General features: G+C 31.3%; 2 protein-coding genes across 10 annotated transcripts; one reads left to right on the top strand and one right to left on the bottom strand.

Moving 5' to 3' along the window:
- The first annotated feature begins 256 nt into the window (after nucleotides 1–256).
- LOC109542862 (antichymotrypsin-2) lies at nucleotides 257–27,851 on the top strand. Of its 9 annotated transcripts, none has more exons than XM_019912305.2 (10): nucleotides 257–499; nucleotides 561–720; nucleotides 3,488–3,608; nucleotides 16,253–16,413; nucleotides 17,099–17,255; nucleotides 17,310–17,439; nucleotides 17,794–17,899; nucleotides 18,082–18,310; nucleotides 19,241–19,379; nucleotides 27,675–27,851. In XM_019912305.2, the coding sequence occupies exons 3-10, from the start codon at nucleotides 3,498–3,500 to the stop codon at nucleotides 27,800–27,802; spliced, it is 1,161 nt and encodes a 386-aa protein (XP_019767864.2). In that variant the 5' UTR covers nucleotides 257–499; nucleotides 561–720; nucleotides 3,488–3,497; the 3' UTR covers nucleotides 27,803–27,851. The 9 variants fall into 9 exon arrangements, with proteins under 9 accessions (XP_019767864.2, XP_019767866.2, XP_019767862.2 ...); XM_019912307.2 differs by lacking the exon at nucleotides 27,675–27,851 and adding an exon at nucleotides 27,182–27,382; XM_019912303.2 differs by lacking the exon at nucleotides 27,675–27,851 and adding an exon at nucleotides 26,730–26,975 and having other exon boundaries at nucleotides 593–720.
- LOC109542861 (protein yellow) lies at nucleotides 7,291–9,774 on the bottom strand. The gene is made up of 7 exons (XM_019912301.2): nucleotides 9,543–9,774; nucleotides 9,301–9,443; nucleotides 9,116–9,231; nucleotides 8,637–8,830; nucleotides 8,371–8,580; nucleotides 7,876–8,048; nucleotides 7,291–7,824 (listed from the first exon to the last, which is right to left on the bottom strand). The coding sequence occupies exons 1-7, from the start codon at nucleotides 9,772–9,774 to the stop codon at nucleotides 7,543–7,545; spliced, it is 1,350 nt and encodes a 449-aa protein (XP_019767860.2). The 3' UTR covers nucleotides 7,291–7,542.

The raw sequence follows: 27,851 nt of genomic DNA, 5'->3' as shown, positions 1-27,851 counted from the left end.
TGGAGTAATATTTGACTTGCTGTGGCAATATGATCAAGTGTTATATATTTTTTGTTTGAATAGCAACTCTATAGAAGTACGAAATAAAAATGCTACTGAAATTCTTGTCATTGTCTAGTGGTTTTAACTATTTATTGCTTTACCAGGAATTTAATTGCCATTATTATTAGGGAAGTACTTTTTTAAAACTATTGCTACATTGGCAATCGCCGTCGTAGCTCGAAAAATAGAATTCGCTCTTGTATCGAAAAGTACTATAGTCTTGTCACTCTTCACAGTAACAGTGAACGTTATTAATCGAAACTTGCTGGGTCAACGCTATAGCAGGGTCAAATCAGCAATATAACAGAACTGTGTTTCACTTCAGATACTTTTAAGGTTTTATGCCAACATTATTGTTATTTTTTCCGTTTCGAAAGTAGTACATCAAAAGTGCAAGTGAGCGAAAGCGACAACTAGTTTAAGCGCTGCTTGACGATTAAAGTTATTATTAACATTGGTAAGCATTATAAATAATTGTCTGGCTTCAATTTGCTTTAACTCGCTTTTATTCATAATAGTTTTGTACTAATCTATCCGGTTTTACGGTAAGGAATAGTTTGGCCTTCACCTTAACTTGCCGGTTCAGAAAAAAGCCAAAGTGAATATACCGGTCCCAAAGAAGATTCCGACCACACTATATCGTTTACCGCAGTTAGAAGTTTTCGTGTTTGTGAAAAGGTAAGTAGTTACCAATAGACAGTTTCTTGAATTTATTTTATTTTAAAGTTCCAATAATCAAATCGTTTTTTTTTGACACCACCTTTTTTAAGGCAATGAGCCGCTGAGAGTTTATTGCTTCTGAACCTGTAATGATCTGCATTCTAGATGAAGTAAAGAAAAGTTAGAAAATTCAATCTGATCAATTTCCTTGTTTAAATGTCCATTCAAATAACACATTTGCTTGGATTCAAGAACCTGATTCTAAAATTCCGATGTTTGGAGCATTTTTTATTATTTTGTTATAGATTCTAGGCTATTGCACTAAGAGTTTCCTTATTCATCCGACCCTGCAAAATGCGATATGATAGAATTAATAATTTGATTTAAGTAGGAAAACCACAACCAAATAGTTTAGTAGCTTGTTGATCGGCTTGAAAAAGTCGCTTCTTGTGCAATATAATCAATACATCCAAACAATTGTAAACACTTTGCGTTAGAGAAAAGAGACGTGATCTTTTTAAATGTTAGTTGTTTGATATAATCCAATTAGGAAAGACCGTTCCCGAGTTGTTCTATCAAAAATATTCTTTAGCTACTTTCAGTCGTTTTCAACGAATTTTTATTGGATTCTTATACTAAAATATACTTTCTGAGGCGCCCTTTCGAGATATTTATTATGGCTGCTTTGATATGAACCACAAAACTTTAAAAATCGTTTGTAATATTCATGCTTCTATCTTTTTAAAGGTTAAAACTTTCTAGTAAATCCTAGTTAATGGGAGATAAGTCCCGATAGTATATAAAGACTATTGAAGTTTTTAACTGCCTTCCAGGTAGACCCGAAAAGGTTCAATTTTCTGCCTATAGCGTCTGAGAGATGAAGGTTTTCAAACAAAACTTAATTTGTAAAAAACGTTATTTCGAAAAAATCATTATAATTTTCGGCTCATTTCAATCAGTTCTAGAAGAGAAAAATTAACCCGAACAGTTGTCTTGTCTATTTGTCCTTTAAAATAACACATTTTTTTATTATTCTGGTATAGATTCTACACTATTGCAATATTTTGCCGAAAGTACAAGAGAAAAACCACAATCAAATAGCTTTTTACCATTTGCTTGAAAAATACGGGTGTTAAATTCAATATAATCTCGAAAATGTTGCAAAAACTCGTACATAATTTATCATGCTGGTGTTATTAATAGAATTATCAAGCTAAAAGTTAAAGTTTAAATTTATCAGTCTCTTAGGGTCTCTTTTGGGGACATTAGAAATGTTCACCAATTGAACAGTTGGCGAGCTGTTTGATCAAAAATCTTTAAACTGTTGTTTAAATAATTGCATCTTGCGCGCAAGGGATTCTGATTCGAGACGTATAAGGAAAAAATATCTCTTACGACGCTCGATTGAAATAATTTTTATGGCTGCCCTGATATGAACTCCAAAACTTAAAAAACAGCCTTTTATATTGATGCATCTATTTAGTTAAAGACATTCTTTCTTTTCGTATTTTTTTATTTATTTTTATGAATTCTTTCTTTCCTTTTATGATTCTCCAACAAACCAATTAGGGAGAGATAGTTCTCCATAGTCTTTATAGACGCAAACAGATGCTTTTAACTGCTTTAAAAGTTAAAAGTTTAGTTTTTTTCTCCAACGCTTTAGATGTTAAGATTTTCTAACAAACCTTTAAACAAAATCGAATATTGCTTAATCAGAGATATTCATGAATATGGTGAGTAATATACATACCTAAGCATGTAATTTTAAACGCTTGGGCATTTCGAGTCTTATACTTTTCCCAGTTATGTATTTCTGACCATTTTGAATTAGTGGAAGCCAATTGTTTTTAAAAGGCAGCAACTAGATCCGATATTTCTAGTCATTTTCGAGCAAAAGCGCTAAAGAATGCTTAAAATTTGGTGGGTCGCTTATGTGCAAAGCCTTGCTTTCATTTGAACAATCTTAAAAGAACCTGGTCTAGACGGACCCAAATAAACCCCAATTTTCAGTTCGATATTCGTGCAAGGTTCATTGGATGTATTATTATTTATAAAACATGCAATTTATACAGGCAGGTGTTAGATAGTGAATTATTCGAGAATACTGCAAGTATCCTTCCTGTCAACTCTAATATTGTGAACAAAAAATGTAAATAAGTTAATTAAGTTTATTAATAAGCGCTTATCAGTGGGTTCATAAAAGATTTGCATTTGGCCTTAAGCACGGACAAACGTGCAATTAACAATGACCTCCTTACAAAAGCTCCTGATAAAAAGTCTAAAAAGTATCTATAACATCAAATCTTGGTTTTTAGTACAGTTTTTCGGCAGTTTAAGCGACTAAACTAAAATTATTCATTAATTAACCGGGACGTATTGAACGAAAACAGTCTTACTTCACAATAATATCGGATTTCCCCAACCACCATTCTGATTATTCACTTTATGTCTCATTGTTGATAGAAGTTAATGTTTTTTTGTACTGTGCAGCATAAATAGTGATGATTTACCATCGTTCAGCGCACATTCATTGTACTTTTCCCCGTTTGCTTCACAGTTTATCATTAACTTCCACTTGAATATAGACGGCTTGGTTTAGGTATGTGTGTTTTCATATGGACGAAATCCTTAAGTGTTATCTGCTACAAAATCTCTGATATTTGCTGTGTTAAATAGAAAGGAAATTTTGAAAGACCATGCAGATGGTTTTATATAATTCTTATAAAGCGGAATTTAGACTGGATCTTAGTGTTAGGAATATTGTCACGTTTTCCTTTTGTTTCAGTTAAAACAAGATGAAGACAGTGCTCGTATTGTTGATCGCATTAGTTGCGACAGCAAGCTGCAATTTGGCTCTCGATAAATTCGCCGAAGGCAACCACAAGTTTACTGCAAGATTATACAATGTGAGTGACTTTAAATCTGGCTAATTCTTTTGATTATTCGAGTTCTGAATTTTGTTTTCGAATTTTTGCTTTGTCAGCAAATCGCAAATTTGCCCTGATATTATATTGAGTCAACTCGAATTTTACAGATTGCTTAGTAGGCCTGGGTAACTCAGTGAGATTTTAGGAGTTGGCGCAGTGGCTCCGCAAATGGCTTGGTGCGCCAACCCAACGCACCGGCCCAGTAACTCAGTTCTGTTGCAGGAAAAATACATCTACATGATTTTTTTAGTTGTTAGATCAAAGTAGCAAAACGTTACTCAGAAAAAATATTGATGAACTTTTTTTAGATGTGAAAATTCCAGTCTCGGGGCTTGTAGATCTCATAAATGACTTATAACTCATTGATCGATGAGTTATAACTCATTAACTCAGAGAGCGGCAACAACTCAATAGCGCAACTCAATATAGTGTTATCCAGGCCTATTGCTTAGTACTTCAGATCAATCTCTTAACCAAGAGACTCAATTGGACCTCTAATTTTCCAAGAAATTAATTTTTTGCTATAAATATTCTTCAAGGGAAGAAGTTATTGTTTAACCAGAAAGAGTTATTTTCTGGTTATTTGACTGATAAAGGCAGCTTGATGAAAACTAATAATTTTTGGAAAACACACTTTGGGTTACATTAGTTCTGCCATTATTTGTTACTTTCAGTTTCGTTAAAGCAATAATTTGAAACAAGTCACCTTTAATTTCCAAGATTTGTTTTTAATGGCGCATTCCTACTTATGCTCATTAGTTCAGTAATTCCCAAGTGCCTTGCTTGATTGTGTTTACTTGGTTACAAATCGCGTTTTATGAAAGAAACTTAGAATTAAATTAAATTTTATCTGTTTATGTTTTAAAACTGAATGTATATTGAGAACTATACACAAAGGCGACCTAAGACGGTTCCTAGGCTCATGCGCCAACAATTTTTGAGCTTATAGCGCTACATTTCTTTAAAAAAAAATATAAGTAAGTTTATTGATTATGCAACATGCCTAATCATTGATGGATGAAGCGTGGGGCCTTTCCAGGGACTCTTTGTTCACTTTATTGTTAATTAAACCCTGGCTGTACCGCTATAACATGTATGTATTTCTGAATATAGATATAGATAAAAAGATATACCGTTAAATTGGGCATATGGCTATTTTCAAGTTCTAATCATTTTTGGTACCCAAATAATGACAATAATGGCACACGTTTTGGTTACTAAAATATTCTGAAAAACTGAATTTGACAAAATTTTGTTTCGATATAATAAGAACTCATTTTAAAAACTAATGCAAATTTGACATTTAATTTCTGTGTTAATAGCAATATAATAATGCAGATTAAACTCTTATTATTTTTGATTTTAATGTTACAACTTTACTCGTTTAATACCGACTTTTAGTCGGTTGTTGCTAATGAACTGCTACTATTTTGGTACAATATAAATTTGAAATTAGTGTAAGTGATAATTTCACCTTCTTTTTTGTGTCTGGACTTTGAAAGCAACATATCCGTGAAATGGTTGAAAATATCAGATAATTTGTGAACACCCTTTACCCTGTGAGGAAAGAAAAATAATTGGCATATATTTTCGCGTAGATATAATAACGTGAAAGTTGCTGTTGCTCATGCTGTTGCTAAATGTATGTCTAACAAAAAAAATGTCGAATGATAAGAAAATATAGACATAAAGGATACAAATAAACAAGTAATTGCAACAAGGAAGGAAGCAGAACGAAAGCGTATAATAGTTGCAACTGATAAAAGGAAGAAGCTGAGCTGTGACACTAAAAAGCTAACGACACTAAAAATCCATTCAAGAAAAGAATAAATTTTGAGGAAAAACACTCAAGAAATACTACACTGCAAAAAGAAAATATGAACCGAATTATCCAAAGCTAGAGAAAATCAATTTTTTGCAAACTGGAGGCCTATGAAAAAGGCCGCTAAAAGTATGGTTTTAGTAAATAGATTTAAAAAACTGACTTGGTATTGACTACAATATTTTCGAGAAAATTCAAATGCCTCAAAAGATGTGCTACATCGAAACATCGAAAACATCGCAAGGAATCGAGGAATGATGCAAAAATTTAAGCGGTTTTTCAGGCGTGACTTCCCTTAACTAGCAAAAGTTAGTTTCTTAGCATAGAATTAAAACTCTGCATATGCATATTTTTCGAAAGTTATCGTAAGTAATCGAAGTAAAGTATATCGAAAGTTAGGCAGCGAGCTCAAAGAACGCACACGAGAAAGATAATTTTTAAGGGTTTTTAGACAGTCGCACAAATAATCATTTAAAATTAAAATGAAAATGCAGCAAATTTGTACTCACGCCATTTTTTAAATACACTAGAACTTGTGCAATTTAGTGTCGTTTCGCTAATGTTTCCAGTTTTTTCGGTTTTCGAGCAGTTCATTTTTATTCAGCTGTTCGCAAAAACTGCACTCGATAAAAAAGGGGCTGCTCATTTTGAAAAATTCTCCACAAAATTATTAATGAGAATCAGAGTCTTGCCAAACGGCGCTTTGGAAAACATTTACGTACATACGTACATACGTCATTTTAAGAAAATAAAAAAAAATTCATTGTGAATTTCAAATTAAATCGTATAAAACCCTACTTCGTTCTATCTAATTTTATTAGCCTTGCAAAACCGCGCTTTACGTAAGAGCAGCAAGTCAGAATAAAAAATTTCTAAAAAATGCCTAATATGCGTTTCTAATTAAAATTAATTAGGTGTGTACTATAAGGTAAATAACAAATAAATAATAAAAAAAATAGGTAAATTAATTAGGCGAATCTTGCTCTATCTAATGCTCAAATGCACCTCAAGTCCTCATCTCTTTTGGTATTTGGGCATTTAATTGTTATTCTGAGTGTTGGAAAACCTTGCCTTACGTAAAAGCAGTAAGTCGAATTTCAAAATATGCCAAAAAAAACCCTAAAAGAAAGTTTATGTTGCTGGGTTAATATTAACACTTGCTGGGCTTATAAACCAGTCTTTTTCTAACTCCATTAAGCGCACATTTACTGTAAGAAAACTGACAAACCACGACCATAATAATAATAGTAATAATAATAATATTTCTTTTTTTCGAAAAAGGCTGTCCACCAAACCGGTCTTTCTGCTCTTGCATTTTAATGTGTGTGGTAGGTTAGTTTATAAAGAAATCTTGAAAATTATAAGAAACTTTTATATGGACCTAATTAAAAAAAAATAGTAACAGAGATCACCAAAAATATTCTTGAAGTACAAACCCAGAGATTATATCATCCTCGAGAAATTAATAATAATTTGGAGGACACGAAGAACAATAAATGGCCAGATAGCTAAATTAGGATTGAAAATATCAAAATGGGAGGAACGGGACTACTGAACATACTGTGCAAACTACTGTTTGCATTAAGAACACCTGAACAGTAAGACAAGCAGAAATACAAAATTATAGGCAAATAGTATTATTACTTTGCAGTAAATCTTATTGTTGTTCGCTCTCAAAGCCTTTAAAATTTTAGTTTCCCAAGTTTTATTAAATTGGTTCATCTCAGTAACAGTGTTATATTTTCTAGATCGAAAGTTAAGGGTTTTCATAAGATGGTATATCAAGAAAATATACAAAAAATTACATACGTATACAACCTCCATCAATAATAGCACAAATTTACCAAACACCCTGTTTATTCGACATCAAATAGGTACATAGAAAATTGACTAATTATGAGATATGGAACGAAAAAAGTTGATTTTAATAGTGAATGTTAAAAACTTTAATATGTAGATATAATTTTTACGGCAAGGTGACTAAGAGGTATCTGTTTTGTTACTAACATGGATATACTTTGAGGTATTTTAGAAGCAATTTTATAACTTTTCTATAAAAACTGCAAAAACACTGCGGAGAAAAGGTTTTCATTATCCTGCTGAAAAGACTTCTTCATTAAAGAGCGACAAATACTCGGACTGTCTATTGCAAAACAATCGATTGAATTTACAATTCGGTACTGGTATATTATTTAATCCAATGGCCTGTTGATTGTTTTCTATCGGTCTTTGGATCTCACATACACTGCCCTTGATCAGTGTCTCAACTGGCGCAAAAAAGACTCTAAAGTTCGACTCTGTATAGTCGAGGGTTGATAGCAGGAATTTTGGCATTCGATCGGACATCACCCATAAGTAGTTGTTGCGATCTACCTAAAATGGCAAAAAATATTTTTTGTCTTTTAACGGTATTCTCAGTCTTACCTTGACATCCGCTGGGAAAATTAATTCTTGGTCATTTCGATCTACAATAGCGATATTGTTGGTATTGTATGGTTTTCTGTAATTCCAACAACCAATAGCGTTTTGGTCGATTAAGTTGAAAAATTGGACACCTTCACGAGTCATTAGTCTCGAGGTAGTGTGAGTGTCAGGGCCTTAAAAGAATTTTATTATCGTATATTTTTGTCTGTTTGATATGCGGCTGTTTTTACGGGAATGTTTGCTTGCTCACAACATTGCTAACGTGTTTGGAATTTATAATTAAGCTGATTATGCGGGTTTTCACACTTCTTGATGTTTTAATCAAATATTGGAATTGCGAATCGGTGGATCACTTTCAGATTAGCAGTTCGTCTGGTGTTAAGACCCTTTTAATCAGTTTTGAATGTTTAAATACAAAAAAATGACGGAAAAACTGAAACTGATACTGAACGTAAAACTGAAAGGACCTTTAAACTTTAACTCGACTATTATTACCTCTTTCCTCTGAGTAATAAAAATCATGATAACTGTCTTCGGTTTTGGAAGAATTTCGCAGAATTTCTGTGGATACAGAGAACTCCCTGTTACTGGCCAAAGGGCTGAAATGAAGCACTCTAAATCCGTTTTCCAAAACGGGAGTTAGACTCATTCCAAATATTCCTTCATCGTACCATTGAAAGTTCAGGTTATCTATGTTAAAGTCTCCTAAAATTCACACCAGTTGGGAAATTATATGGCAGTAAACTTCTGCATGATAATACCTTTGAGTGGATCTGGAAAGAAGAAACTGTGCTCAAATCGCCAACTTGTGTCTTCTTTCAAAGAGTAGGCGATCAGACCATATCCCAATTCATCGCTGAAGTAGGCAAACGCATCATCGCACGTTGGTCCCACTTCGACAGCAATATTTGCAATAAATGTCCTGCTATTGGTGTCTTCTGTTCGAAATTGATACCTACAAATCAGTCGAAATAAAAAAAATGAATGAAGCAACCAGCTGTGTGATATCAACTGAATGAATTAGCTTAAGAGTATCTTTTACTATTAACTGATATTGCAAATTTTCATACTACAGCTCTAAAGTTTACATTTTTGAAATTTACAGCAATTTCGTAGTTGAAATTGGTCTCCAAGTGCCCAAAAATTTACCAGTTTACTGTTACTGTTTTGATCATCGCGTAAAAATAATACCAATTTTTTTCGTTCAGTTTTCTATTAGTTTTAATTCTGATTTAAGTACCTGTGAATTCTAGTGTTGGTTTGCAAATCAAAAATGTTCAGAGCGTATGGACAGGGATTTTGTGTGGTATTTCCGATTCCAAATGTGCCGGTATCCAACACCCATAATCGGTCGCACTGAAACATAAGAGCAAGTTTGAATTAATTTGTTATAAACAATTTAAATTGTGTATTTGACCGACTTACGTCATCAACATGAATTCGGTACACTGTGCTTAACCCATTTTCACAATTACCCAATTCATTGGCCTCCAAATTGGGGTACGGAATCAAAGGTGGATTTTTTATTGTGGAAAATAATGGTACAAAATTCAATGTTGACGGGATACCTGCGAAAATATTTAATGTACTAAATTTGAAACATCTTGTATAGTCTGGTCTGCTTCATCTGCTAAAAGTTTCAAATTTTTTGTTTTTTTGATACCGACCTGCTTTCCATCTAGGTACAGTGACGAACAGTTTATCGTTCCAAATCTCTATCCCAACAGGCAAGGCGTTTTCCGGCCTATATCTTCCAGTGACTATATTTTTAACTCTGTCGTTATCGGTTGGAAACTGAAAGTCCAGAATATTCCATTCTAAATATTTCTGGAGCTTTAAAGCTTCTGTTAAGACACTTAGACTTAAACAGGCGAAGAATGGAATCCAACGTAAAATCATATTAGTATCTGAAAATACCAATCAGTATCAATAAGAAACATCACAAACGTTTGCATTCTATAGCAAACTAAACTAAGAATGGATATTTTTTTATTTTTGGTTTTTTTTTGTTTCGGATGCACTAATTAATTACTATTGCAAAAGTGGCCGGTTGGAAATTATTTCTATTAATTTGGAATTTTTAAACTTTAACTTTCTATAAAGCTGCTTCAGGGAGCGGAACTTATTGTATAGGTAGAGTGGTTTTGACATCACTTTTTCTTAAATACACTGGTTATACTTTCCGTATTACATGTCGGGACATGACTAATTGTCCGTTCAAAATAAATTTTAATTGCTCATCAATTCAATAATTTTGTTTGTCATGAAAAAAAATCAGTTTTGTCGAATCTTTCCAAAACCTTTACTGGCTTTCATACAGCGTCTCAATTTTCATACTGACTAAAACCTCATTCATCATCCTTATTAGATACAATGATTTTCAGGGTTTAAAGGTGAAAATTACAAACTAAAAAAATCGAAGTTGTGCCAGTCGACTTGGTGTCAAAGAACATTTTTTTTAAATTCTTATAGATGGAAACTTTCACACAACTCATAGCATAATCTTAAATATATACAAACTCTTCCCGAAAGGTAAGGAAAAATGTGTGGTAACACTTTTCTAAGCCCAAAATATATTGATTTAACAAACTTGACTTAGTCCAAAAGTGGCCGATTTCGGAGATGCAGAAGAGAGCCTGGAAAGTTGAATTTAGTTTTGGTTTCTCTTAAACTTATTGTTAACTGGTGTGCTATATAGGGAGTTTTTGCGGTTAAAAAAATTAAATCTGCTTTCTATTGCGTCATAAACTCTAGAAAGCGCAATTTCCGGTCTTTGCAAAATGCAGTAAAAGTCTTGAGACATTCGACTGATTTTTTTTACCCCCTTTTGCACTTTCCACGAACACGCTGTATATAGAGTCCCAATTTTATATATATCGCGTCTTTAAATCCGCCGTTTAACTAAGCGCAAAAAATCAAAAAGAAATATTAAGGCGATAATGAACAATAAATTGAACCAGCTTGAATTCGTTTTATTTTTGACTCAAATGGTATGGTTAAAATTACACATTTTTACGCCTTTGTTGCCATTTAACGACGTTGTTGAAGGCAATAAAAATAGTTGATTCGTTCAAACTGTTGCAAAACTGTTATGATTTCGCTACAGTAAACACACTAATGCAGTGGCGTTTTCATTCAATTAAAAATTTTCACGTGCAAAACTGTGCTACATTTTACATGAAAAACCGGTACTTTTTCTAACAGAAAATCCAATTAAGAACATTGTTCTACTGGTCCGTGTCATTGAAACTGAATTAATAAAAACATTAACGAGACTAAAAATCATCACCCTAAACTACATTGCTACTGAAGATCTGTAACGGCTTCTTAGATACTTTATAAAAACTTTCAAAATTATTCTAAAAGTGTTTTTATACGTTTTTTTTGCTTCATTTAAGCTGCATTTCTGTAGTCAATAATATTTATGTCCTTGTTGGTTGTTGATCAAACATGAATCGCGTGGAAAAATGGTTCAGCCAGAGTACACCAACCTTCACATACCGCATTTACTAATTTACTTTGATTGGTAGTTTTAAAGGTTTGTCCATGCGGAATATTCAACCTAAATGGGTTTATTTTGAAACGTCCACAATTCAATTATTTCAGTTACTTTTGCAGTAATTAAATCAGCGATACTTGGTTAATAATGCAAAAGTATATTTTCTTTCATATTTTTTAAATCATCAAGATATCCGAATAATTTTTGTGAGTTTTACATTCTTAGTTATTTAGCTTAGTGTATAAATTACCCGTTTGCGTAACAGACTGTACCGGCTTTACTGCGTTTAGACATTAAAATATACTATTTACTAATACAAGTTATGTATCCATTTTAACGAAAAATTCTTATTTTATGCAAAACCAGTAAGAGTAAAAAATATTTATATGCAAATTCTTCACCGTTTATATCTTTGTATGTTTCATTTTTATCTTGATTTGTCGTTGACATTGATAATGGTTGCGGATTTTTACGTTTTTTTTAACGCATGAAAACTTGTTTGGTAAGTGCATGTTAACATTAAAATGTTAATACCAAGATCTAATTGCATATTCATGCCGGGAAACCTATGCAGAATTATCACTGGGTGTTGAAAATTCTGAAAAAATGCCAATAAAATGGCAGAAATTCACAAAGTATTGGTTGAAAGTATAGAAAATAATAGGCGAATGAATGAATATTGTTTAATTAAAAGTTAAATTTAAAGCGGTACCGTAGAAAAATTGCAAGAAGAATTGAAGAAATATTAATAATAAAACAGGATGATTCAGTTTTTTGTAGCAGCAGTTAATATTTTATAGAAATATTAGATTTAATACAGATTTTATATTTACAACTCACGTTGACAAGCGGTTTCTTTCTAATGAAAAAAGCTCGGTAGCGGTTTGCCTTGGACAACCCTTTTTCCGTTAACTGTTTTTAAATATATTTATATTTACCTCACTTAGTCTTCTTTTCCATATACTTTTGTTTTAATAAATTGCTCACTTTTACCAAATTTTAACAGAACTTGCTTGATTTTAAATAGCGCTGCATTTAAAGTTTCTAAATACACATTGAACACCAAGCACAAACTGGAATTTAAACATATCCATACTTTTTGATAAGATTTATTCAATTCATTCCTAATGGTTTTGGGTGGCTTTTATTTTGATAAAAGCATTGTTAACTTTATTGATGAATTTCTGTTTTTCCTTAACAAAAGCTAGGCAGAATAAATTTATCGGATTTATTACATGACAAAGTTATTTTTTTAAACAAAGAAGGTGATGGACTGAGGGCGATTCCAGCAACCCTCTCGCAAGATACCTCCATGTGTCTGCTACTTTTATTGACCGAAAAGTAAGCTTTAGAAACTTTAATTAAAAAGTACAAGTTTTTCGTGGTACAAATACAGATTTTCGACTAAGTCACATGTAATGGTACTTCCAAAACCCGTTTCGAACCTGTAAGGTCTCATTAGCTGAGCTCAGCTTGCAAATAACACATAAAAAACTTAAGAGTCTGAATTAAATACCCACAATTTACCACTGTGGAATCAGTCAATAAATTTTTCCAGTAATTTTGTCGCTTCAGTAATGAAACTAAATATTATTTGAAAAAAATTAAAAACCGTTAAAAATAAGTCGACAAACTTTTGATTTAGCTGCTTTTACTGATTATTACTTAAGGAAAACGTAGAAAAATAATGTAGATTAAGCAAAAGAAGGAGCTATTTTCCCCACCAGAGAAGAACAAATTTATATAATGTTGATGCACTTCCATTTTGATAGTAAGCTGATAAAAATAGGTTTTCTTTACTACTGCAAAAAATTTTACGTTTAGGTTGTTTAGACCGAAGAATACAAATTGCTTAGGTTGTAATAGGGTGCTAGCTGCAATAGTCTGGAGCCTTTTCAAATATCAGAATTTTTTCAGATCTCAAATATCGCTATGTTGTTGGCAATATCCGATATTTCCGAAGCAAAAAATGTGTACTTGATTCAAGTCGATATCTCTTCCCGTTTTCGAGATATTTCAAATTAAAACCTCTAGTGATTTTTTCAATTATTTTGTTTTGAAGCTCAAATTGGATCATTAATATTGGCGTAAGCTGGTATTTTTACACTGGGCTATGAAAAAAATTTCTTTTCTGTTATCATCATATACATTTTCTTTATTTAGTTGTTAAATATTAAACTGATTTGGTTCAATTTATTTATGAAAAATCCACAATTCCTCAAAAGGCGACACTGAATTTGAAAGCATCGGTTCAAAAGAGCCGATATACTTTAGGCATTTTTGATAATTCTAAATTCCTTTTTCAAAATTTTTTTTTGTTATTGTATAATCTACTATTAAATTCAATGCCCCTACAGAACTTATTTCCGAATGAAGAAATACGCGATGTGGTTTGCGTTTATGCACAAAATTTGAAATGCTGCAGAATACTTCCGAAACAACATTTTTTTTTCAATGCGACAATCATTTGTTTAAACGATTAATAACTCTATTGAAGTTAAACGAGTTCAGTTTGAAAAATGATTATGAAATAATAATATTCAAAGACTTTGCTGAATTTAAAAATACTGTTTAATGTTTTATTGAAAATTTTACGAAAATATTTCTTTTATTTTGAGATCCGATTTGAGTTAAATAGTTCAAAAATTCACTGGAGGGTTCAATGTGAAATATCTCGAAAACGATTAGAGATATCGACTTAAACCAAGTGCAGCTTTTTGCTTAGAATAATAAAAATAAAGCAATGAAAAGGAAATATTTTGAAACCCAAAAAATTTCTAACGGGTTAAATGACTATTGCAGCTAGCACTATCTAGAAACTTCCAAAACTAACTAAAAGAAAATTTGCTTTCCTCGATCTAAAAAACCTCCAAACACGTCACATAATTTGGTGCTTAGTAAAACCAAGGCTTCATAACTTTATTTAAGTAAGAATTTATGAAAAAACGAAAATTTTATTTACACTTTGCCACAGTGTACTTCGAAAACTATTAACTTTTGGATAAGACAAATTTGCAAAAAAAGTCAAAAAAAGTTCGGGCTTGTTTTTGCATCGGTTTATATTATATATATTATTATTAAATTTTGTTACCTAAACATCAGACTCAGAATATTTCAGTTGATCGATTTGAGCGAATAGGAAGTCATTTGCCTACCTTGCGTCGCTGGAGCCTCAGTATATCTGAAGAAGGCGAAAAAATTTACAGCGACAAATTATTTAAGTAAATAATTGATTTTGATGGGGCTGTACCATATTCACTTCGCAATGCTGTTGAACTAAAACGATATCACTCGGAAAAGTATGCAAAAGAACTACCCACACTAGATGTTAGCCAAGTTGCAATAAGTACAAATTTTCGCAGTTTTCCTTCTTTTATAAGTCAGTGAAAGTATATCACGTATGATCGAGTAATTAACAACATTATTGGTCAACGCTGTAATGATACCAATAAGCCATTTTTGCCGTAAATTTTTCTCAACATTTTTTATAGCGCGACCTACAAGACTTTTATGGAATTATCTTAATCTTAGATGTAGAAAGTCAATAAACATACCAAAACATTTCTACTTAATGCTTTTTCCATTGATGATCCTTTGTTGCAGTGTTCAATTGATTAGCCGTTCCTTACATAAAAATTACTCTTTGTACATGTTTTTCCAATTTTAATTAACTGGCGAATTCTTGGCTATTAACCTTGTCAGTTTCAATTTTATGACTTATTAACCAATGTGATTTGATTCTGCATAGTTTTGCATTTTCACATAGTGCTTTTCTAAGCTCTTTTTCTGAGCAATAACTTGAGCTATTGGTACCAGGCTTTCAGCACGCCATAAAAAAGTTTTAGTTTATGTGTAGTTTAAATTTGGACAATTTGATGCAGCGCCAAGCCCAATATCGGTCCAGACAATAGTTATTTTGTTGATCAAGTTGAATATGTAAACCGGGTAATTTTGAAATTTTGCCACCAACTAAAAATAATAAATAGTCACAAATCGTTTAACATACACGTGAAGAAAATTCTATCGGGAATAATTACAACCCACTAGATATACAGAGACATATCAGTTTATTTTATTGGTGGATGCTGTTTGAAAATAGTAATTTTATCCAAACCAGTCTTGCACTAATGTACGCATGAACATGTGAATTTAAGACCATTATTTACGTCCATTCCAAGAATCCACGGCTATCGTGCTATTGCCAACAGATAAAGCACTTTCTATTCCTTATTTCTATGATTGGTCAATGCTTTTAAAATATTTAATACTTATTTCGTAATACAACAATATATATATATATATATATTCACTTAGTTTCCTAGTTGTTGAAGATATTCCTTACATTAGAAAAAAAGTCCATTATTTAATTATTATGTAGCAGTAACTAATCCTGCGCTTGTTTTACATTAATGTTGCGGTTGAGATGCGTTTATAAGGAAATTCAAGTTTTTCAATTAGATGATTGAATAACAAGCATAAACCTTCCAGATTAGAAATTCCGGTAAATTTTACTATTTGATTGGCTTGATGCCATTTTGGAGAGGCATTTGCAACACGCATTAATGCGCTGATAAATTCTTGAATGCAATTACCATCAGATGCTAATGCCATCGTACTATTTGCCGTTTTCTCAATCTACTGAATATTTAATCAGGTACAACTTCCGTAATGTTATTCAATTTTGAGTAAAATTTAGTCATTTCTTTAGATACAGCACGTATAATTATTTAAAAAAAGTTAAGTACTGTCTGTATAAAGCGACCTATTTTTCGGGAAAATTATAATTTTAATTAAATCTTTGAACCTAGTGGTTTCATTAATATATTGTTTTGTTTGGTAGCTGTTTATCCTTTATACTTATACGCCTTATTGTTACAGGAAATTCTCAAAGCAAATATAGGCAAAAATTTCGTCTTCAGTCCGTTCTCAGTTGAGGTGATATTGGCTCTCACCCGCGCTGGAGCTAAAGGAAAAACAGCCAGTGAATTCTCAACTGGCGTCGATCTTCCAAGCGAAGAAGTCACTGAAGAAGCTCTCAAGTAAGAAAAAATTAAACTTCAAATTAAAATATTAATTTGTTGGTTTTTTCAATATATTTTAAAAGTTTTTCACATCAAGTTATTGATTAGTCAACGATTTAATGACTTAAAAAATCAGAGTCGTGTATTGTGTATAGGAATTTAAATAAAACACAAATTGATTTATGTGTTCATTTTAAATAATATTAAATAATCACTAAACTACAACATCGTGATTTAAAAATGTATCTGTAAAAATGTTTTAAAGGTTGTGACAGAATAAGAAGCAGCTGCAAAAGATTGAAAATTATTTACTGCTGCAGTTTTTATGTTCGTTTATTTATTACATGTTTAACTGTTTATATCAGTTTTAAGGTCAGTTTATCAGTCAAAAACTTGTTGGCTTTTTATTAGAAAAAAATGTTTTGTCTCAAACCCACTTGCTTTCTCGCTTTCCGTAGTTATTCATTTATTTCTAGATACAAATACAAAATATGTAGATATTTTAATACACTTTTCGTGTAGTTTAATAAAAAAACAACCAACTTTATTTGTCTTTTTTAAATTATGATTTATTTAATAAAGTTTACATGCTTCTGAAACGACAAACTGACTTCAATTGCTTTTCCACTCTAGATTTTTTTATTGTACAAATAAGCCAAAGAAAAATAAAATTAATACAAATTATATTATTGTACATTTTCAGGCTATTCCTTCCATTGTTGAAATCATCTAATGAAAACCTTCGTTTGACCACTGCCAACAAATTGTACATTAATAGCAATTTTTCAATATTGGATTCATACAAGAAACTTGCTGTGAGCACGTACGATGCTGCTACCGAAAATGTTGACTTTACCAAGGTAAATCTGAGATAGGTTTATAAATGAATAAATCTATTTGCCAATTAATTTCAGACAACTGAAACGGCCAATCGAATTAATCAATGGGTTGAAGAGCGCACAAATAACAAAATCCAAAACTTGGTTAAACCCGAAAGTCTCGATGATGTTCAACTTGTATTGATCAATGCTCTTCATTTCAAAGGTATGTTTCTTCTAGATTTGGCAAGTTGTGAATCGATTAAAACGCTAATTTGTCAACGATTGTTGCATTACGTAGGTTAATATTCGTACGAAATAACTATAGAATTTAATAGTGCATTTGCGATAAGGCTGATTATTATTTTTACAATCAGGCTGGTTTTTGTGTAAAATTGCTAATATTCAAATGTGTCTTTTTGTATTATTTTAAAAGGATTTGAATTCGTATTTAATTTCATTTAATGGCTTTCGACGTAGAAATGTTTTTTTGACGATAGATAGATAATAAAACGACAGTTGACGAAGCCAAAATATTTTCCAACTACAAAATTTTCTACAAAAATGCATTCGCTTTCAGGAAAATGGTCCAATCCTTTCGTACCTAGCGTTACTAAGAGTGACTTCTATGTTAGTGCCACCGAACGTACAACAGTCGATATGATGTTCACCGAAGATACATTCAAGTAAGCATGTTTTTATCATAATTTTTATTTATCAAATAGCCACGACGATTGGTATATTATTTTTAATGTTTAAAGATTTATTTATCGGTCAATCTCTCTCTATTACAGTTGTGTTCTAAAAAGTATTTTTCCTGTCTAGTCTTTAGTACAGATGATTAAAAAAATACTTATTATTTTTTCAGATACGCCGAATCTGCAGATCTCGATGCCAAATTTATTGAACTACCATATGAGGGTGGTAATGTTTCCATGACTGTAGTACTTCCCAACAAAGTCGAGGGCCTGGCAGCTCTGGAAAGAAACTTACAAGCTGTGTTCCAGCCCCAAAACTACCAGGAACTTTACGTATCAGTTAAATTGCCCACATTTTTAACTGAAACAGAGTTGAATTTGACACCGTTGTTGAAAAACGTGAGTATTCTGAACAGATTCAGACTCTTTGATTTATAGAAAGTTTCTATATCCTACCAGGATATTTTTTTCAAAAGTGTTTTGGTCGGCTCAAAATTACTAAAATCTTCGATTCGCGCAAAACTGTCGAATTATTTAAAGTGACTTCAGCCGAAAGTACCAAGGTCGAATTTATATACATGAAGATTGTTGACAAGTAAGAAAAACTGTACTGAAAATGATAATAATAATATGGATAATAAAATGCTGAGAAAAATTGTTACACTTTATTAACTTCGGTGGAAGCTGCTTATAACTAATAAGAACATATAAACTAATATGTTACATCATTTTTAGAATTTCTTTGGCAATGAAAAATGTATAGAGTTCATACCGGAAAATATATAGAAAATTTTGAAATAGTTGACCCGAAATGGTAGGTGCAATAAAAGTCGATATTAAAACTAAATATTTAGCGCCGTGAGTGGAATGAATATTCAACTTCATTAATATTGAAGTACCGTGTAAATTCACCAAACTGAACGCTTTAAGGCGAACTCACTACATTTATAGAGTAGCGTTTCTTTCTACAAAATGAGGCAAAAGTCCGTCCTATCGGCTTCTGTTTATTTGTAACAAATTTATGAAAATTGGCTTCCCAATACAACCAGACAAACCAACGCTCCTAAAAAACAGCAGTTTTTCTATAAACAAATTCAAAAATTTATATGTTGTTGAATTTTTGGGGATTTTTTCTTCTGAAGCTACAACGCCCACAAGTGCCTTGTAGCTTCAGAAGGAGGTGGCTTCAAATCACCGCCTTAAAACCGCACCAGTTTCAGTAATAACACTGTACTAAAGTACAAAACGTACTGAGTGGATTTTTTTTTTAGTTTTTAACTTCAAATATCCATTCCAAACTGTAAAAGTATACAAATTTATTGTTTACAGTTGGGCCTCGCTACTATCTTCTCAGAGAGTGCTGATCTTAGCGGAATTGCCTCTGAACCGTTGATGGTTTCAGAAGTTCTTCAGAAAGCGTTTATTAACGTGACCACCACTGGAACTGAAGCTGCTGCTACTACTGCATGTAAGTAACATTTTCAGCATTTCTAGCTTCTATTACTTACTTGTTTGAATACTTCGCAATCTATAATGAATATGCACAATTTCAATTTTCTGTAAGAGTTTTTTGACAAAACCTGCAAGCACCGAACAGAATTACGTTGCATTTAGAGTGTTTTCCTATCTTTGTTTTTTTTTCTTATTAAGTAGCATAATTAAGTGTTGCAGCTTTTGTTGAAACGCACATTGCCAGAAATCATTTCGTTTAATCTGCTTCTTTCGCATTGATTGGTACTTTTACTTACTAAAAGCTGATGCAAAATATTTTTGATTGTTTCTAAACTTTTACAATTTGCACTTTGTTACGCACTGATCTGCAGCTAACGCCACTAACTATTGCTTAATCTGTAGACCTGGTGGTTTGACTAAGAGGGGTTGAATCTTATTTCCTACTGTTTTCACCATTTGCATTCTGTTATTTCACTCATGTAAATTTGGCCCTTGAATTTGAACGTGACTGCAGAATAGACGTTATACTTAGAATATTATGCAAGAAACTCACCGAACTCTAACACGGCATTTTTTTCCGACTTTACAAGAGAGATTCATTATCTAAATTTCGATTTTCTTATACATGATTTTTAATACTAGGAAAGCACCAATTTTTTGTGTTGTAAATCGGTTCTCAAGATTTGTTAACGGTAGTGGCGCAAGGTTTTAGTGGCAATTTTGTTTTTGGTTTCGGGTGTAAAAGTCGCAATTTGCAAATTGCACCAGTGCACTAGTGTGGATTATTGGGTGTCGGTAGCTCACGTTTTCACAAAAATTCACAATTTTCGATACTGGTAAGTAAAATTTGAAAATTTACACGTAAGTAACAACACTCTTGTCTAGTTAGTGAATTATTCTAAAAATTATTTTTATTGGAAGGAAGTGTACATTTTGCTTTAAGCAGGGTTGTGGCTGTACAATGTACATGCACGGTATTAGTTTGGTAATTTATTATATTATTTTCTGCACCAAAAATGTTTTTATAACTTGATGTATCAACTCTAGTATTTATTACATTCTTTTTTTTCTAGTGATATCTAAGAAATCTGCTACTATTGGATCGAATACCTTATTTATCGCCAATCATTCTTTTGCATATTTTATAACTTATCACGAAGTGATATTGTTTTGTGGTAAATTAACTACTTAATGTTAATGTGTCTAGTGAGATGTTAATGTTTTAATGCTGAATTATCTATAATGCAATCAAATATTTATTGGAAGACTTATTTTAGTTACTATGTATCGCCCTTGACTGTTTAATGATTTAAAGAGGCTAAGAAGAATTAAATGTGTTTGTTTGCAGAGCTGAAATATTTTGGTTAGAGTGGTATACTTTCTTGCAGATAGTTTCCAATGCTGGATTTAGAAAAACATTGGGAGTCGAGCGGTTTTACGAAGTCTCAGTGGAATAAATAATTTTTCATCTCAGTACCTACTAAAGTTATTAAATAAAAAACTTCACTGGAAAGACTCTTTAAAACCTGACTGTTGTGGAAGAGTTTAATTTTTTGTTATAGATTGGATATACATATTTCTTGCATGTGTGAACAACAGAGAAAATTTTGTCTGTTAAACTACATACATTGTTGGAGTATTTGTACACATTACTGCACATTAAACTTAGTGGTTCTTTATGAAATACATACATTGAACACTGAATTTTCGGTTCTTTAACAAATTACGCAAACATGTTGGCCAACATTATTCAAGGCTTTATCTCGCGAGGAAATAATTAGATATTTCAAATAATTTTGGTGAAATATGGAGATTCATATGGATAAAATATAAAATTATGTAGGCAAAATAAACATAAAATCGCGTATGAAGTTGCATTTATTGAAATTAAATTTGGATTAAGATTTGGATTGTTTTTTTGTGTTTTGTGTTTATTAGTAGCAAAATGGTTGGTTTAATTTCCTGGCAACATTAAATTTACTGTCTCCATAGAATAAAATATTTATACAGAAAAATGGCGAGTTTATAATTATAAATACATACACAATCATTAAACGGAAACTGAAATTAATGCAATTGCAAAAAGCAAATGAATAGAGAAGTACCAACTAAGTATATAATGACAAAGTTTTTCCAAAAAAATGGCCACTTCCGCGAAAGAATCAAGAAATCTCGACCAGTCCGCACAAAGCCATAAGAAATTTAAATTTACACAAATTTTGCCATTAAGATTATTAAGAATTTGCTGAAAGGTAGAATGAAAAATGAAATTATACAGTGAAAACATTTATAAAATAAAATAACGTTGCCGCAAGTAAAGAATAAAGAGGACATGGACTTGAGACTGAATTAATACAATAAAAGAATGCTTCCGCAATTGAAAGGTACAGGGCAAAATAGACAATTTACAATTTGAGTATACAATGACAATAATCTAGTTGAGAAAATGGAAATTTTACCAATCTTGTAATTAAAAAAACAGAGAATTTTCTCAACAGAGACAAAGTTTGTTTTGACGCACCCACAAATAAAGAAATACGAAGGTGTAAGAAAATCCAATATGCAAGATTTTTTAAGTTAAAATAAAGCGAATTTATTCATTAAAAGATACAATGATGAATTATACAATCCCGACGTTTCTCTAAGAAAATTTTGGGCTTTGCAATGATACAGAAATTACAATTTGAGCATATAATGATAGTACATACAAGCTGAAGAAAACTTAGCTGCCCTACGGAAAACCATAAGAATATCAAATTTATATAAACTTTACAATTAAAATAATAGAGAAATTATTAAAAGGTAAAATTAATAAAAATAAAAGGTCAGTTTTGCACTAAAAAGTTAACGGTGTCTTCGAATTAAAAGAATTGCTAATATGTTTGCTGTTTTTTTACCTTTTTACGTTATCTAGGAATTCTCCTTTTTCTTCAGGGTATGCGATCGGAACAATACTAACAAGTGAAATCAGTTAAAAATAAATAATCAAAGTGAAGTAGATAATTAAAAATCACTTTTCAGATGCAAAAAATTAATATTTAGATTCATACAAAATACATGGCGTCCGAGTTATTAATTTAGGCAGGTATCTCAGAACTATCAAACAAAACATGCAAAAACTTTGTTTTACTTAAATTGAGCAACTATAAGAAAGCATTTGTATAATTAAGTGTCATCCTCCTGTAGTGCTACTATCTAATAAATATAAAAACTACGATTATTGGCAAATAAATAGTGAAATCCATCATCAATATTAGTTTTTAGACTTTATAGGTAAATAGTTAAGTTCCAAAAGCCATTGGTTTTTTAAGAGCAAAAATGAAAGAAAAAGGGGAGTCTACCATCGATTACTCCTAAGTTTCTGGAGAAAGACCCACACTATCAACTATGGACTATATTATTTTAATAATAATAAAAATAGTAGCTCTGTAAATCGTTGAATTCAATAAATTAAATAAACTTTCTTTCTTATTAAGACCTGTTACCTACTTATTTACCTAAAATTTCAATCGCAAACACTTAAACAATAATCAAAATAAAGACGAACAAACACCAACAGAACTCAGAATGAGAAGAATGAAAATGAAAACCAACAGAAATTAAGAATATAATAAAAATAAAAAGTTAAGAATGTATCACTGTTGTTAAGCTCAAAGCTTCACCAAACTTTCCTCAAAGCTTCATCATGAGTTATCAGTTTAAATTTCTAGTAAAGAAGTTTAAACTATTAACTCATGATGTAGAGTAAGTAAAGAAGGCTAAGATGGTTTAACAGCACATTTTTTCAGAAGCAGTAAATCAAGATAATATGTTTATGTTGTAATTTATAGCAGAATGCAAAAAAATATAAATGCATTTGGAAGCAATAAAAAGTACAAAAAAGTGGTTCTTTTCTATTATTTATTAACTATGTGCATTACGCTTCAAACTCAATTTAGGCAGTAAAACTGCCAACGTGGGCCCTAAACTTGGTTACGTACTCTTTTTTGGAGATGAATAAATGAAAAAAATAATAAATAATAATAAAAAAAATTTAAAGAAAAATGAAAAAACAGTGTGCTATTTTACTAGGAAGACTGAAAAAATTGACAATGTAGTTTCATATACTTAGGAGAAAAATACATCAACAATCATAAATTACAGTTAACTGCAAATATTGTACATATGTACTTTTAAACGCGGTATTTGAAACCAGTAAATAAATTAGTAAATGTTTATTAGAACTTAGATATTAGCAAGCAGTATTTAAAGCAGCCTATTGTTCTTCAGAACCATATTCCGTAAAATCGAATTATCTTCATCTTAGAAAATTAACACATATACTTAGGTAGTATGCATATAAATTTTACATCTTCGTGTTTGAATAATGCATGTACTTTCCACTAAGTGACTAACTGTAAATACCGCCTACTGTTCATTAATTGTCATTCGGTTCATTGATTATTATATCATCCAAAAAAGAAGTCACTTAATCTGTTGAGGGTAGTTTGCTACTGAAGAATGAGCGTCTACAATTATTCATGTTGGTTGTGGTCTTCACAATCATTGAAAGTCGACATGTGTTGATTTCAAATTTTTTTTTAGTGTATGCTGTGGCAATAAGTGGACGTCCATCAATTCAAGCCTTTTTTACTGCCGATCAGGGATTTTTATACTTTATCAAATATAATAACATCGTTCTTTTTATTGGTTCATTTTCGGCGTAAATCTCGGTCTCTACTTGGAGGAACTAATAATTTTTTAGATTAATGACATGTTTTATATTGCAATTTCAGAAATAGGAAGTAGGTAAATGCATGAATTTTTGTTACTTTATGTGAATACTGTTTTTAATAAACTTAGCATTCTATAAATGTGTAACAACTATAGGAGCCTATGGTATGTAAAATAACTTTCAATACTGTTTTCCTTCAAGGTGGCTGTTACCGATGTATTAACATGTAGAGACTTGAATTCCAATTTGAATAAAGGCCTTTAATGTAGCCGTATTTTCTCTTTCAGTATTTGCAGTGGACAGAATATCCAGTGACCCACAATTTTTCTATGCTGATCATCCGTTCTACTTTTTTGTGCACAATTCAGGAATTGTTCTTTTTAGTGGAAGAGTAGTCTGCTAATTTACTTATTTTATTACCATTAACTATATTATATTACCTATATTCTCGCAACTGAAAGAAGGAGACCACTTTGGGGGCTAATTGTTACTACAAATAAAGCATTTCGATTATTTTAGAACACTCTAAAGTGGACAGGAGAAACGCTGAGCTTCAGTTTTTGGCATTTTTCAAAGGCTTGTGAACATAAACATGTCAACGTTATCAAATGTTGCATTGTGCAACATCCATATAGTTTTTTTCAGCAAATGCGAAAATTATTAATGGATGGATGTTCGATACAAAAAGCGGATCTAGTGATTCATTATAACCTTTTTCTCACTTATTTCATTCAATTTACTTTTTTCTTACTTTGTCTTATCAGCTATTCATTACTTCTCTTTTATGGTGTGGAATTTCTTGAAAGTGAGTAGAGTGTACTAAATTGCTTTAACACTATCCCGATTGTAATATTATATGAACTAAATATTTTTATTTTTAGTGCATATTGAGGTAGAATCTTTGCCACTTCCTGCAGAATATTTCTTTATAGCGGACCGTCCTTTCTTCTATTACATTAGAACAGGCGATGTTGTTCTTGTGACCGGAAGAGTTTCCTCAAACTAGACATATTATTTCCTATTTGACTCTTGCAAACCTTTCTTTAATTTTTAATAAGAAATATATTTTTCTACTTCGTTTCTTTATCCTAATAGCTTGTAGACTTTGGTAATATTTTGGTATATTGTGAAAGCATGTAGAGCCATTGGCAATATACATTATTATACATTCACAAATATAATTTTAAAAAGTAAATAGATTGCTTATATTGTCTGCTCATAGTACTAATCGTTTGTTTTTAGGATAGACGGTCTTTTTGTAATAACTACACAAATTTGTGTTACCTCAGTCGGAAGGTCAATTATTTTTTGATCTGCAAAAGGGAAAAAGATAAGTTTTCTTTCAATTTATCACAAATCTATATTTTTAAAGCTCTTGTATTGTTCAAAGATAAGGATATAACTTTTTTGACTCATATTCTGTGCTTCTTTTGCAAAAATAATTTACCTACCAACGTTTTCACGTGGAAAAGATAGCTCTTCCCGCTAAGAATTGGTTTGAGCTGCCGTGTTTTAAATATTTGGGTTTAAACAATTTATTTTTGGATATATTAACAATAGAAAGTTAATTGAAAAGACATGCTTCTAGCCAAAACTAAACCAAACTAACCGAAACAAACTTAAAGCAACATAAAAACCTAGGAGTGAAGTAGAAAGTCGGACAAAGATTCGACGCCTACAAACAACCGATACTGCTTTATTACTCAATAGCGCGGTTGCTGCTGGGCAATTTTCAAGTAGCGTAAGTCGAAGGGTTATTCTATTGGTCGGTTTTATTTGTTTCTTTTTAGTGTTAATTAAGAGAATATTTAAAAGCAAATATTTATATATTTCTAATTAATTTTTAAGTTAAACTGTTATTAATTAAAAAACATATCATCTTGACTCGAAATATTTTTGAAAAACTAAAAACAAATTGCGTTTTTATCGCTCTGTACCTCAGAAATAATCCACTTTGGTTCCAATCCACACCTAAGCGGTTTTAAAGGTATAAATGTAAGAGCCAGTGAACGTATAATGATTATTTAAAAACAACAGGTAAGTGTAAAGAATTTTTATTCTTTACAAATGAATTCAAAAAACAATTTTTTCTGCATTATATTAATAATAGTTTGACCATTGATACGACATTTAGAATCTTTAGCGATAGTTTGAGGCTTTTCTTACTCGTGCTAAAATAAGGAAGCTGCAAAGAGACCGTTATTCATATTTTTTGCCCTTTATTATTAAAGGAACGTGTTTACAGTGTTTCTTATATTAGATTTTGTTTGCTCAACCCATGGTCTATCTATATCAATCAATTCCTAAATAATAAAAAAATAATTGAATAACTACTTTGAAATAAAAAACTTTTTTGGAAATGCAAATATTCAATAATTGAGGATTTTTCAATTACTCTCTACTGAAGTTGCTTTGTATAAAATATTAAATACCGCTGATGTAGTTAACACCGTACATTTATTTAACAACATTTTGCATAGTTTGGAAAACTACATACATAGTTTTAATAAAACTGAAACATTTTATGGATAATCTTATGGTGATGGAGTGAAAGATAGATGTAGAGGTAACAGACGTTTTAACAATTTTTTGTAAATCTCAGTCTTCTCTCAGACTGCGCTTAATCACTAATTTAATCGGTTTTCTTTTCAGTATATGGACTGCTACTTTCGGCGCCTATTTACAGTACTCCGGTCGTATATTTTACAGCTGACCATCCATTCTTTTACTATATCAAAATTCACGAATTGATTTTGTTTATTGGCAAAGTCAAACATTCGTAAGTTATAGTCAACATTGCTGCTAGTATTTTTTTACAAAAGGCTGATAATTTAAATAGAACTTAGGGACCAACTAAGTAGGTAATAAATAGTATGTATTAAACTGTTGTAGAACTTATATCATAATCCTTGTAAAAAGCTGGTTAGGAGCTACTACAAGCCAGTACTCTGGAAGCATTAAAAGAACGTTAATAATAGAAACATTTATGTACTGAATACATTATGGAGGTAGATATAGTGTTCGAATGGCTATGAAGAATGTGCATTTGATTGGTACACAACGGAAACTAATGCAGTTCAATATACTTTTGTTATAATTTTCAGTAAGATTGAGTGGCTACTCTCTATATCCACTAGAGCGGAAGGAATTTTACGCTGATCACCCATTTTTCTACTACATCCATGTTAATGGATTAGTCGCATTTGGAGGCAGAGTTGTAAAAAATTAGTTTTTGTATACTTTTACACAATTCACACTATGTGAATATGTGCAATGTTTGTGTTTATTAAATTACATTAAACTGATGTGTTTTATTTAATTGTGTATCAAACTTGCTAAAAGGAATTTATGCAAAATATGTGTTATTCCCATTATCAAAAGAAGCAATGTTTTCTTGGAGCCTTCTACAGCTTACGTGTTTTGTAAATGTTCCGTGTACTCAATCGGGTTCACTGCTTAATTGTTTGCTTTCAAATAATATTGATATTTGTCCTAATATTTATGTAATTAAACTCTAACCGGCACTTTAGTAAAAACTTGCACACACAAACATATTTTTAAACTGTTTTTATTAAATGAGAGATCATTTTGTTTTAGCAACCTTCTCTTTTCGGTCTGCCTTACACTTTGTGGATCCAGAGGCACTTTTTGTTGCTGATCGACCGTTTGTTTATTTAATTACTCGTAAAAGTGTGGTTTTATTTATAGGGAAATGTCAATTTTAGCTTCATTGTTTTATATGTTTTTTATATTAATACAGTTAAATTACAAAAG

This window comes from Dendroctonus ponderosae, unplaced genomic scaffold (genome assembly GCF_020466585.1).
Source record: "Dendroctonus ponderosae isolate FM_Combo_2020 unplaced genomic scaffold, Dpon_F_20191213v2 Dpon_F_20191213_7, whole genome shotgun sequence".
Classification (NCBI taxonomy): domain Eukaryota; kingdom Metazoa; phylum Arthropoda; class Insecta; order Coleoptera; family Curculionidae; genus Dendroctonus; species Dendroctonus ponderosae.
This window is presented reverse-complemented; position numbering and strand designations above follow the sequence as displayed.

What these genes read in the sequence shown, in the direction of transcription:
- LOC109542862 (XM_019912303.2), top strand. Translation starts at nt 3,498, where the DNA reads ATGAAGACAGTGCTCGTATTGTTGATCGCATTAGTTGCGACAGCAAGC. An exon ending in TTCACCGAAGATACATTCAA is followed by an intron (nt 17,900 to 18,081) that starts GTAAGCATGTTT and finishes TTATTTTTTCAG; the next exon opens with ATACGCCGAATCTGCAGATC. An exon ending in TGACACCGTTGTTGAAAAAC is followed by an intron (nt 18,311 to 19,240) that starts GTGAGTATTCTG and finishes TATTGTTTACAG; the next exon opens with TTGGGCCTCGCTACTATCTT.
- LOC109542861 (XM_019912301.2), bottom strand. Translation starts at nt 9,774, where the DNA reads ATGATTTTACGTTGGATTCCATTCTTCGCCTGTTTAAGTCTAAGTGTC. An exon ending in ACCGAATTCATGTTGATGAC is followed by an intron (nt 9,232 to 9,300) that starts GTAAGTCGGTCA and finishes CTTATGTTTCAG; the next exon opens with TGCGACCGATTATGGGTGTT. An exon ending in ACCAACACTAGAATTCACAG is followed by an intron (nt 8,831 to 9,115) that starts GTACTTAAATCA and finishes ACTGATTTGTAG; the next exon opens with GTATCAATTTCGAACAGAAG.